General features: G+C 36.8%; 1 protein-coding gene across 2 annotated transcripts in view; it reads left to right on the top strand.

Annotated features, from left to right (window-relative positions):
* Window positions 1-12,624, top strand: part of DENND5B (DENN domain containing 5B) — a 220,971-nt gene that overhangs the window by 139,941 nt on the left and 68,406 nt on the right. For both annotated transcript variants that reach the window (XM_027541658.1, XM_027541657.1), the window contains 2 exons: window positions 6,808-7,344; window positions 10,182-10,413. In XM_027541658.1, coding sequence (XP_027397459.1) covers window positions 6,808-7,344; window positions 10,182-10,413 — 769 coding nt within the window. The remainder of the gene's footprint in view (window positions 1-6,807; window positions 7,345-10,181; window positions 10,414-12,624) is intronic.

Here is a 12,624-nt window from a genome sequence, read left to right as displayed (position 1 = left end):
AAAGGCTAATGGCATATCACTTTGCTCTGCTGTTGTTTTACAATGAGATGAAATAATCCACACACATAATTTGGAGGAGGAAGTGGTTATAAAAATAATCATTGTTTAAGAGTGGCTAGTAATATTCCCCTTTCCCTAAAAACTGCAAAATAAAATAATAGCTAAAAATAGTGAGAGGGTTTCTTAGAATAGTTGTGAAAATAAGTTTACAAAATGATTATTTTAAGAAGATATGACTTTAGTTGTTAGCTAACTAATGTAACTATATAGGCTTATAATTAACTATGCACTCACTAGCCCTATGATTCCAAAATGATAGGCACAGGTAGCTGTTTCTGTATTACATACAGAAACAATAATTACATACAATAAGCAATGTGTTGTTTTTGGTGGGGTACGGGAAAGTGATGGTACAAGGATGTAGCACTGAGAATTAGTTGTATAGACTGGTACCTCACTTTCTACCATCTTTACAATGAATAGTAGATGAAAAGCAAGAGAAAAGCTGAAATAGCATTGCTTTTGCTATTTTCTTTCTGTTAGTATCTTGCTTTTGCTACTTTCTTGTTGTCTTGTTGTTTTGTTGTCATATCTTGCCCTAAAATTCTATGAAACTGTTAAATTTTCCTGACATACACTTATGCCAGCTTAACTTCAGCCACTGAGAAAGCTGAACTCTTAGCAAACATGGAGAGAGCTGCCCTGGCCTCACGCTTTTGGATACTTTATCCTATCGGCTCCATTTTTAAGGTTCCATAAAATGACAATCTCCTTGAGCCTTATTCATTCATTCAGCAAACAGTTGTCTCATACCCTACTAGTGTGTGATATCCTGGGAGACATCTAGAGGAAAAAAGTCACCTTTAAGAGGTGTTCTGTTTTCCAGAATAAGACATTTACAAATATCAATAGCAGAGGCTAAAAAATATTAGAGGAATGAAAGATCAAAGAATGTATTCAAAGGAAATCAAAATGCCTTTAGTATTGGGACAGGCTTCCCGGGAAAAGAGATCATTAAGCTTCAATCCTTTGTCCCCTTTTGAAGGAATGTTTGTTGTTTTTAATTGGTAGTAATTACATATCATGAAGGCTTCTGGCAGGTTTATTAGTAAAGTTATAGAAGTATTTAGTCCTAAAACAACATTGGATTGAGATGTTGAGTATATTTTTCATTCTTGAGTTTTTTAATTTTTTTTTTAGATTTATTTTTTTTTAATTTAATTTTATTTTTAAACTTTACATAATTGTATTAGTTTTGCCAAATATCAAAATGAATCTTCCACAGATATACATGTGCTCCCCATCCTGAACCCTCCTCCCTCCTCCCTCCCCACACCATCCCTCTGGGTCGTCCCAGTACACCAGCCCCAAGCATCCAGTATCGTGCATCGAACCTGGACTGGCATCTCGTTTCATACATGATATTTTACATGTTTCAATGCCATTCTCCCAAATCTTCCCACCCTCTCCCTCTCCCACAGAGTCCATAAGACTGTTCTATACATCAGTGTCTCTTTTGCTGTCTCGTACCCAGGGTTATTGTTACCATCTTTCTAAATTCCATATATATGCGTTAGTATACTGTATTGGTGTTTTTCCTTCTGGCTTACTTCACTCTGTATAATAGGCTTCAGTTTCATCCACCTCATTAGAACTGATTCAAATGTATTCTTTTTATTTATTTATTTTTTTTGATCTTTTTATTTATTTATTTATTTTTTTTAAATTAAAATAAAAAGAATTTTACATGACATTTCACATGTTTCAATGCCATTCTCCCAAATCTTCCCACCCTCTCCCTCTCCCACAGAGTCCATAAGCCTGTTCTATACATCAGTGTCTCTTTTGCTGTCTCGTATACAGGGTTATCGTTACCATCTTTCTAAATTCCATATATATGCGTTAGTATACTGTATTGGTGTTTTTCCTTCTGGCTTACTTCACTCTGTATAATAGGCTCCAGTTTCATCCACCTCATTAGAACTGATTCAAATGTATTCTTTTTAATGGCTGAGTAATACTCCATTGTGTATATGTACCACAGCTTTCTTATCCATTCATCTGCTGATGGACATCTAGGTTGCTTCCATGTCCTGGCTATTATAAACAGTGCTGCGATGAACATTGGGGTACACGTGTCTCTTTCCCTTCTGGTTTCCTCAGTGTGTATGCCCAGCAGTGGGATTGCTGGGTCGTACGGCAGTTCTGTTTCCAGTTTTTTAAGGAATCTCCACACTGTTCTCCATAGTGGCTGTACTAGTTTGCATTCCCACCAGCAGTGTAAGAGGGTTCCCTTTTCTCCACACCCTCCCCAGCATTTATTATTTGTAGACTTTTGGATCGCAGCCATTCTGACTGGTGTGAAATGGTACCTCATAGTGGTTTTGATTTGCATTTCTCTGATAATGAGTGATGTTGAGCATCTTTTCATGTGTTTGTTAGCCCTCTGTATGTCTTCTTTGGAGAAATGTCTATTTAGTTCTTTGGCCCATTTTTTGATTGGGTCATTTATTTTTCTGGAGTTGAGCTGTAGGAGTTGCTTATATATTTTTGAGATTAGTTGTTTGTCAGTTGCTTCATTTGCTATTATTTTCTCCCATTCTGAAGGCTGTCTTTTCACCTTGCTAATAGTTTCCTTTGATGTGCAGAAGCTTTTAAGGTTAATTAGGTCCCATTTGTTTGTTTTTGCTTTTATTTCCAATATTCTGGGAGGTGGGTCATAGAGGATCCTGCTGTGATGTATGTCGGAGAGTGTTTTGCCTATGTTCTCCTCTAGGAGTTTTATAGTTTCTGGTCTTACGTTTAGATCTTTAATCCATTTTGAGTTTATTTTTGTGTATGGTGTTAGAAAGTGGTCTAGTTTCATTCTTTTACAAGTGGTTGACCAGATTTCCCAGCACCACTTGTTAAAGAGATTGTCTTTAATCCATTGTATATTCTTGCCTCCTTTGTCAAAGATAAGGTGTCCATATGTGCATGGATTTATCTCTGGGCTTTCTATTTTGTTCCATTGATCTATATTTCTGTCTTTGTGCCAGTACCATACTGTCTTGATAACTGTGGCTTTGTAGTAGAGCCTGAAGTCAGGTAGGTTGATTCCTCCAGTTCCATTCTTCTTTCTCAAGATCGCTTTGGCTATTCGAGGTTTTTTGTATTTCCATACAAATTGTGAAATTATTTGTTCTAGCTCTGTGAAGAATACTGTTGGTAGCTTGATGGGGATTGCATTGAATCTATAAATTGCTTTGGGTAGTATACTCATTTTCACTATATTGATTCTTCCAATCCGTGAACATGGTATATTTCTCCATCTATTAGTGTCCTCTTTGATTTCTTTCACCAGTGTTTTATAGTTTTCTATATATAGGTCTTTAGTTTCTTTAGGTAGATATATTCCTAAGTATTTTATCCTTTCTGTTGCAATGGTGAATGGAATTGTTTCCTTAATTTCTCTTTCTGTTTTCTCATTATTAGTGTATAGGAATGCAAGGGATTTTTGTGTGTTGATTTTATATCCTGCAACTTTACTATAATCATTGATTAGCTCTAGTAATTTTCTGGTGGAATCTTTAGGGTTTTCTATGTAGAGGATCATGTCATCTGCAAATAGTGAGAGTTTTACTTCTTCTTTTCCAATTTGGATTCCTTTTATTTCTTTTTCTGCTCTGATTGCTGTGGCCAAAACTTCCAAAACTATGTTGAATAGTAATGGTGAAAGTGGGCACCCTTGTCTTGTTCCTGACTTTAGAGGAAATGCTTTCAATTTTTCACCATTGAGGATAATGTTTGCTGTGGGTTTGTCATATATAGCTTTTATTATGTTGAGGTATGTTCCTTCTATTCCTGCTTTCTGGAGAGTTTTTATCATAAATGGGTGTTGAATTTTGTCAAAGGCTTTCTCTGCATCTATTGAGATAATCATATGGTTTTTATTTTTCAATTTGTTAATGTGGTGTATTACATTGATTGATTTGCGGATATTGAAGAATCCTTGCATCCCTGGGATAAAGCCCACTTGGTCATGGTGTATGATCTTTTTAATGTGTTGTTGGATTCTGATTGCTAGAATTTTGTTAAGGATTTTTGCATCTATGTTCATCAGTGATATTGGCCTATAGTTTTCTTTTTTTGTAGGATCTTTGTCAGGTTTTGGTATTAGGGTGATGGTGGCCTCATAGAATGAGTTTGGAAGTTTACCTTCCTCTGCAATTTTCTGGAAGAGTTTGAGCAGGATAGGTGTTAGCTCTTCTCTACATTTTTGGTAGAATTCAGCTGTGAAGCCGTCTGGACCTGGGCTTTTGTTTGCTGGAAGATTTTTGATTACAGTTTCAATTTCTGTGCTTGTGATGAGTCTGTAAATTTTTTTTTTAGATTTAATGGTATTAAAAATGAGAAACTGACTTACAAGAATACCCTATTGTATGGAGTTCTTTTCTGTTGTAGAAAAAGGGCTTTTTGGTTTGTCTTCAATAAATTTTTATAACACAAGTTTACACTCCCTATCTCTTCTTTGTAATAAAACCCCAATTTGGACCCTTTCAAGCCTGCATAGGAGGGTGAGAGAGAATCGCAGGAATATGGAGAGAAGCCAGTAACTTCAGTGCAGGAACATCCACCTTGCCGTACATTTTTGGCTCAGTAGTGATTACGTGTGGAGAAGGAAATGGCAACCCACTCCAGTGTTCTTACCTGGAGAATCCCAGGGACCGGGGAGCCTGGTGGGCTACCGTCTATGGGGTCGCATAGAGTCGGACACGACTGAAGCAACTTAGCAGCAGCAGCGCCAGTGATTGCGTGAGCATGACAAGCTTGAAAATTTCCCCAAATGTATCATTTTTCTCTTTTTTGGGGAGAAGGAGAGGGATAGAAAAGGATAGCAGGAAGGCGTTAATGATGGAGACAGTACAAAATCTAAGTGGTGAGAGGTTGCAGGTTAACATTTAGATTAGCAAGTTGTTGAATTTTTTTCTTCCATTTTTAAAGATATTGAATCATCCATGTGAATTATGGTGACCTAGTTTCTCCCTTTAAGCCTTACAATACATCCTACTTTCTAGAGACTGTAGAAACATATATAAAGATGTGGATTTAAATAAAGCTGCAAGTAGCACTACTGTCTTCAGTAAGACATGACTTCAGCTCTTACTTTATTTTGAGAAAACTATTAACATTGGAAATGAAGCATAATGGAAAAGAGGAGAATCCCTTAAGCCACCAGGCTGTTTGAAGATGCATATCTGGAACAGGTGTCGGGAAATCATGTCTGTTCTTAGGCCTCAGTTTCTTCATCTACAGAATTAAAAGATTGGATTCAAAGATTATCTTAGGCTTAAAGAGTCACTGTTGATTCTCTGGTTTTGGATAGTAGAAAATCTTGAGCTTTTGTTGATCTTAACTGTGGAACTCTGCTGTACTTCTTGCTTATCAATATCTAACACGAAGAACAGGGATCAAAAGAGAATAACAGAGACCCAATTGTTTGCTCTCCTTTTTTCATCTTGGTGGTGGTGGTTTAGTCGCTAAGTCGTGTCTGACTCTTCCAACCCCATGGACTGTAGCCTGCCAGGCTTCTCTGTCCATGGGATTCTCCAGGTAAGAATACTGGAGTGGGTCGCCATTTCCTTCTCCAGAGGATCTTCCCAACCCAGGGATTGAACCTGGGTCTCCTGCATTGCAGGCAGATTTTTTACTGACTTAGCTACGAAGCATGTTAGCATTCAAGATCAAAGGATAGTGTGAATTCTGTCTTTGTTGACCTTGGGGGTGTTGTTGGCGGGCAGGTAGAGGGAAGTATGAGCTGAGACTTCCTATTCTGTTTACTGACTTCACCTTATGCATACTAATACAATCAGAATCAGTTTTATGTGATGGGCTACCTTGCCCTCCTCCTACCCCCAAATTTAGGAGCCCAATTTTCCTTTACTCTGACAACCTTGTTCTGTCTAAGAGGGTATGGACAATAAAGGTAAAATGCTTTTTTTTGCATGTATTGTCATCAGGTACCTGAGGGATAATCCAAATTTTATGCAGGTACTTAGCCCCTTGAATTTTCTTTATCTACTTGAAAGATATTTAAAAGTCTTTTAATTCAAAATCTTGAGTGTAAGCAAACTAAAAAAAAAAAGCCATTTTCTCTTATTTCAACCTCTTCTTTTCCTTGACTCAAAAATATTCAAGTCAAGACTGAATTACTCAAGGGTCACTTACCTTTGTCTAGGCACTAACCCCACCCGTCTCTGTCTCCTGCTCTTTGTCCTGGCTTCTGAAATGGTCTTGCTATATAAGAGGTTGAAGCTAATTTTGGATAAAGTGAAAATTTGTGGATTTTCTGTGAACTGTAATGCTCTTTGCCAGTTTCTTTCCATTTTGGAATACTGTAGCTGCTAAGTTTTAGCAATTATTAATTCTAAATTATAAATGGTGTTAGAGCAATGGAATGGCATAGAAAGTTCAAGCTCAGTGAGCATTTTACCCTGTGCCTCCTATTTGTAAGGTACTATGAATCTGTGCACTTTTACCTGTTTAAGGAATACTTACTGGATGCCATATATTGCAGAGTCGTATCCTAGACTGATGAGACCTGGAGGAAATGATTTATATATATGTTAAATATATATATTCCTTTGCATAGGGGAAAGTGCTGGCAACAGGGATTTATTTTTAAAGAATAAAAATTTCTTAACTCTGAGAAGGTTAGCATAAAAGGCTGTGGAAACCTGTGGTTTTGTTAATAATAGCTGGCAAGAATATTTTAGAACATAATATTCCTTTACTTTAAAACCTTTGTATTTCTTTTTTCTCTTTCAGGCTAACTTGTGTTTTGTAGATATTGACAACCATTTTATTGAGTTGCCTGAAGAATTTCCACAGTTCCCCAATAAAGTGGATTTTATCCAGGAACTCTCTGAAGTTCTTCTTCAGTTTGGGATCCCTCCTGAGGGCAGTCTACATTGCAGTGAGAGTGCCACCAAGCTCAAGAATCTGGTTCTGAAAGACTTGGTCAATGACAAGAAGAATGGCAATGTCTCTGCAAATAGCATCAGCATGTATGAGTTACTGAAGGGCAACGAAACCATAGCTCGTCTCCAGGCTCTGGCCAAGCGGACTGGTGTGACTGTGGAAAAAATGGACCTCTCTGCCTCTCTGAGTGAAAAAGAAAAAGACTTAAAACTGCAGTGTGAAGACGCAGAACTAAGGGACTACCAGCTCAATGTTCAGCTCCGAGAGGTCTTTGCCAACCGCTTTACACAGATGTTTGCAGATTATGAAGCGTTTGTGATTCAGACTGCCCAGGACCTGGAATCCTGGCTGACCAACCGGGAACAGATGCAAAACTTTGATAAAGTAAAAACAACCAGAGTTTCCCTTTTTGTGGTTCTTAATAGGCTATATGTTATTGATTTTGTTAACTTTTTTAAATACAGATTTTCCCCCCACCCTTCCCCTTAAGAACTTTTTTTAACCACTATTTTATAATAGATAAAATAATTTCACAGGAAAGTAAATGAACTAGCTCATTAAGCTGCTCACTGAATCATGTATTAAATTGCCTTTAACCTCATTTTTAAATTTTCTATACTTTGAAGATACTTGAAATAGAAACTCTTAAATTTCATTCATTTTCCAAATCTGTTAACACTACCTCACCTTGTAAGAGTTTTATTTACTCATATTTTAGGATCAAGTCTAGTTAAATGAAGCCTATTCCTTTCTAATAAAGCCTTAGATTTTTGTCTTCCTCCCACAGTGAAGTCACAACTTGCCCATATAAAGGTAACAAACAAGTTTATTTTCAGAAAGTAAATTTTTATCTCACCATCAAAAGAGAAAAAATGAGGTTTTATGAAAAAAATAAGGTTTTATGACTGTTAGACTATGTTCCGAAGTATCAGAAAAGGAAGACAGAAAGTGATATTAGCTTTTGATTGTCCTGCTGAAGTTGAGGCTTCTTTCTAAGGTCCAGTATGTTCTTCTGCCAGTTTTTCTGGACATATTCATCAGATTTCTTCCCCTCCCCACCATCACTCCCCCTGCCCAGGACAAAAGCACTTAGGGGTGTACATTAACTTTCAGGTCACTAGGATGTAGTTCAGCCCCTTGCCTTTATGGTTGCCAAGGCATGATGTTGCAATTAGAATAAATTATGGCTTTTTGCTAAATGGTATCTTTGTGTCATGGAAGACCTCTCAAAGAAGCTAATATGTTCCAAGAGGCTAATCTACCATCTTGGAGCATCTGCCAAATAAGTATTAACAAAATATTTCTGTAAAGGTGGGTAGTATAAAAGATTTTTTTCTGACTTCATCAGGTATTTTTTAGATAGTTATATAAACTACATTTAACAGTTAAGTTCTGATGCACTTTATGTTAGAGAAAACTTCTTTAATAAATTAAGAGGCCTTCACCTATCCAAATGTATTCCTGCTGTTAGGTTCCTTTCTCATTAAGCTTAACCATTTCTGCACATTTTTTCCTAGCCAGCTTGGAACTAATCTGTGTATACTCATGATTTATCCTTGGAGCAATTCAAATTCTTATCTAAATCAAGCACTGGTACATTCTTCCTCTTAATCTTTATGTAGCTTCAAACTATAAATGGAATTCTTTTTATATAACCCCTAGAGAAATGAAAGTTTCATGTTGGATTCCAGAAGGCTTGTAATCATCTCATTTTTCAGTAGGAAAATTTACAGAACTATCACATACTAGTCCTGCAAGCCAAGTCTTTGCTGACTTAAAGTGATATAGCCCACAAGGATCTGAATATCAAAAAGCCAGACATTTGGTCCATTTAGGAAAAAAGGCTGTTTGCTCTATGAAAAGTAAAGTTGATGTTTATCTCTAAAATACCTTTTTAAGAGGTGTGCTGACTTCTGGAGACTGCTATGAACCATTCTTTGGCTATTTGGATTTGTGTGACTACATCTAAGCTATGAAGGCACTTAAATTGAATAAGTGGATTTCTGTAAGGAAGTTTTTCAAAAACATCCTAAATATCAGAATTTGTTTCCTAAATAAATATGCTGGGAGAAAGCTATGAGTATTGAGAAGAGTAACAATAGGTCAGAACGTATACTTCCACCTTTCCCCTTCTGGCTTTTGCCACATTGCACTCAATCAAAAGAATGAAAAGCAGAGGCATCCCAGTAGCTGAAATAGTAGTCCACTTCCAAATTTTAGCTAGTTCCAAGTTGTGACTAGAATTCCTCTACATGCATGGACCTGAAGAACCAAAGGAAAGAAATGAACCCTTTGAATTAGAAGCTGATTACAATTTCCTGAGCCATTCCATTCACGCAGACAAGCTGGTAACAGGGACATGTGGCTGGTTGTACATGTTTTCAACAGGCTTGGCTTGCTTTGGATGGTTTTCCAGGCAGTGATTTTTTTAGTGGTTAAGGCCCAGACTATTCTGTTAGCACAGGTTTGGATGGAGTTTGATCTTGAATTAGTACTCATCCATCAGTTTCTAACTGTGGGCACCTAGGAAAACATCTACTTGAAGAACAGATGATTTTACTTATAAGCACAAATTCCATATGGTTGTTTTTTTTTTTTAAGAGAATTGCTTATGTATATATTAATGCTATTATTGTATCCATTAATCGCCTGGCTGCCTATGACTTGGAGGTATTTGGCATAGTCTAGGAATAGAGAGTGGAAAAAATTACAGCTCACTGGGGAAAAGGTGTCAAATTTAACGGCAAGTGAAGAGAATAATTGACGTTCGTGTAGCGACTGATCCTTGGAGAAGGAAATGGCAACCGACTCCAATGTTCTTGCCTGGAGAGTCCCAGGGACGGGGGAGCCTGGTGGGCTGCCGTCTATGGGGTCGCACAGAGTCGGACACGACTGAAGTGACTTAGTAGCAGTAGCAGCAGTAGTGACTGATCCACCATCTTTCATTAACAGTGCTCTCTTTTCTGCATGATGGTCATGAGGACCAGAACGTAAATTAGTTTTGAGAGGTAGGAGCAGCGCTAATGACTTAAGTGACCTAAATTCTATGAATTTAGAAGATGGGGGCGGGGGAGTGAAGTTTTAAGGATTTTTTTAATATCATACATTAGTTTGCATGTTATTGAAAAGGAATGACTTTAGCGACAGATAATTTTGGGGTTTATCATGTAGTATTGAGATGATCTCTTTGCACTACTAATTGCCTGATTGTCTCATTACAGGCTTCCTTCCTGTCTGACCAGCCAGAGCCGTACCTGCCATTTCTTTCACGCTTCATTGAAACACAGATGTTTGCCACCTTTATTGATAACAAAATTATGTCTCAATGGGAGGAGAAAGATCCTTTGCTTCGAGTCTTTGACTCTCGGATTGAGAAGATAAGACTGTATAATGTAAGGGCACCCACCTTGAGGACATCTATTTACCAGAAATGCAGCACTTTAAAAGAAGCAGGTACATTTGTCATGCCTTTAAAAACTAACTTAAAATCCACTATCATTTCTTTTTACACATTGTTGACCTCATAAACCACAAAATTAATTTTCAGTTTTAGACTTCCTGGTTAATCCTTGTGCTATATCAAGAGATGCTTTCTGTAGTTTTGTTTCGTTCTGTTTCGTGAGCTAATGTCTGTCCTATTCCCACTTGACATTCCTCTTCCCTCAGAAGATGAAAAACAGTAACAAACTGAATGGATTAGAACTATTAGGTTGCTGTAATTTCTGTCTTATTCTCTTTATTACCTTAATGAAAAAATATTAATTTTTGTTTTGCTGCTTCTTTTGCTCTTTTTGCTTTTTACCTTTTCTTCTCTTCATCCAAGGAAAATAAGTATTAATTTAACATAGTAAATTTGAGTTGCTACCTAATTTACATAATTAAAACTATTTACTTTAGTGGTACCATTAATTAAAATAGCTTCGTCTATTGAAATTAAACCTCTAGATTCTTGTATTCAAATGAGAGCTTCCCAACCCTGATGTTAGTTTTTCTCTCAGAGAATTGTGAGTCTTGGCCAATCTTGTCTGGCAGTGTAATACTATAGTCAGTTAAATAAATAATCATATTAATAGTGTTTACTGATTACATACTCTTGCTGTTTTATGTACAGTTTTGCATTTGATCATAATAATGAGGAGGTATAGACACATTTTATTGTCTGTTTTACTGCTGCCTTCATCTTACAGTTGAGAAAACTGAGAGGTGAAGTCACTTGCTTGTGATTGCATAGCTAGTGGTTGGTTAAGCCCTGATTTGAACCAGAGTTTGACTGATTCTAGCACCTGGAGTCTTAACACATTAAGCTGTTCTTTCAATAAATAAACATGTAAAATGTACCAGTCCACATAGTTTTATACTTTTATACCCGATTCCTAACTCTTTCTTAGTTTATTTCTCTGCCAATAAACTGACTTTTATAACTTGAGTGCCCCTTCCTTTTATTTCTTCCCCTTCAAGTGTAAAAGCTGTTTGAGAGCAACCTTCTTTTCTTTTTTTTTTTTTTTGAGCAAAAAGCAGCAAATGTGGATTTTCTTTGCTCTGCTTCTGTTGCTTGCCTTTCTCTCTTCACTTGAGGTAGAGCAGAATTACAAGAGTGTGGTGATGCTGTAACCAGCATGTTTTAAGGAAAGAAGTATATAACTGATGTCTCTTGTGTAGCCTTCAGAGGTTTCTGATAACTTGAGGAAACATCATTCTGTTGTATCCCACTTATGAGGGTAGATCCTCGGAGCCCTTTAGAAAGTGACATTTGCCTCTCTGTTTCTGAAAGTTGGGGGAGCAGAGTGATCAAAATTGTCTATGCCTGTTCAGAAAGTAGTATGGCTTTCAGTGCTTTAGTAGCCATGTAAAAGTACAATGCCTTCTTGAGCAAATTTTATTCCTCCCTCCTGACAGAATTTTTAAAATGAAGCTAAGTACTGATTGCTTTATTCATATGCTTCTAGAAAATTTTTTCAATTAAAACAGATTGTTGGCCTCTCAGAGTTTGGTACTTATACTGTCATCACAAAAATTATATAATACTTTTAAAAATGTACCATTATAGACTTACCATATTTAAAAGAGATTAAACTAAGTTTAGGAATAGTCTCCTAGGAACTTAATTTATCAAAGACTTTCTTTAAAGGGAAGCAGTTGGCTGTGACTATATCTATCTCTCATGAATGGTGCAGTTATTTCTTTTATCAGGTAAAAGATAATAGACTTAGATCTTTTAAAAGACTTACCTCACCCTCACTCCCAACAGAAGCTGTAGAGATTGGGATTTTGTTGTTGACATTGAATTTTATTGTGTATCTTTTTTTTTTTTTTTTGGTCCTTTGTTGTTTTGCTTTTGTTTCTATTTTGCCTCTAACTAAAAAGAATTCTGATTTGCAGGTGAACGCTTTAGGCAGAGGCTATCTGCTGCTGATATTGTGGCACCAGAACCTCATGATTTCTTTGCAGAAAGACCACAAGTTGCTAGTAACGCAGAGTTTTCTTATTCCTTACCGATCACAGAAAATGAGTTTTGGCACAATCCCTTGAAAGTCTAACAACAGGCCTTTGATCTCTTGAAGCAGGCATTTAATAATTTCTGAATGTTCAGTATTCACTGATGGTATAGTCACTGAAATGTAACATTGCATTGTGCTCCCTGTGGCAATCTTATAAACCCAGATA

The sequence above is a fragment of the Bos indicus x Bos taurus genome, chromosome 5 (assembly GCF_003369695.1).
Source record: "Bos indicus x Bos taurus breed Angus x Brahman F1 hybrid chromosome 5, Bos_hybrid_MaternalHap_v2.0, whole genome shotgun sequence".
NCBI lineage: Eukaryota > Metazoa > Chordata > Mammalia > Artiodactyla > Bovidae > Bos > Bos indicus x Bos taurus.
This window is presented reverse-complemented; position numbering and strand designations above follow the sequence as displayed.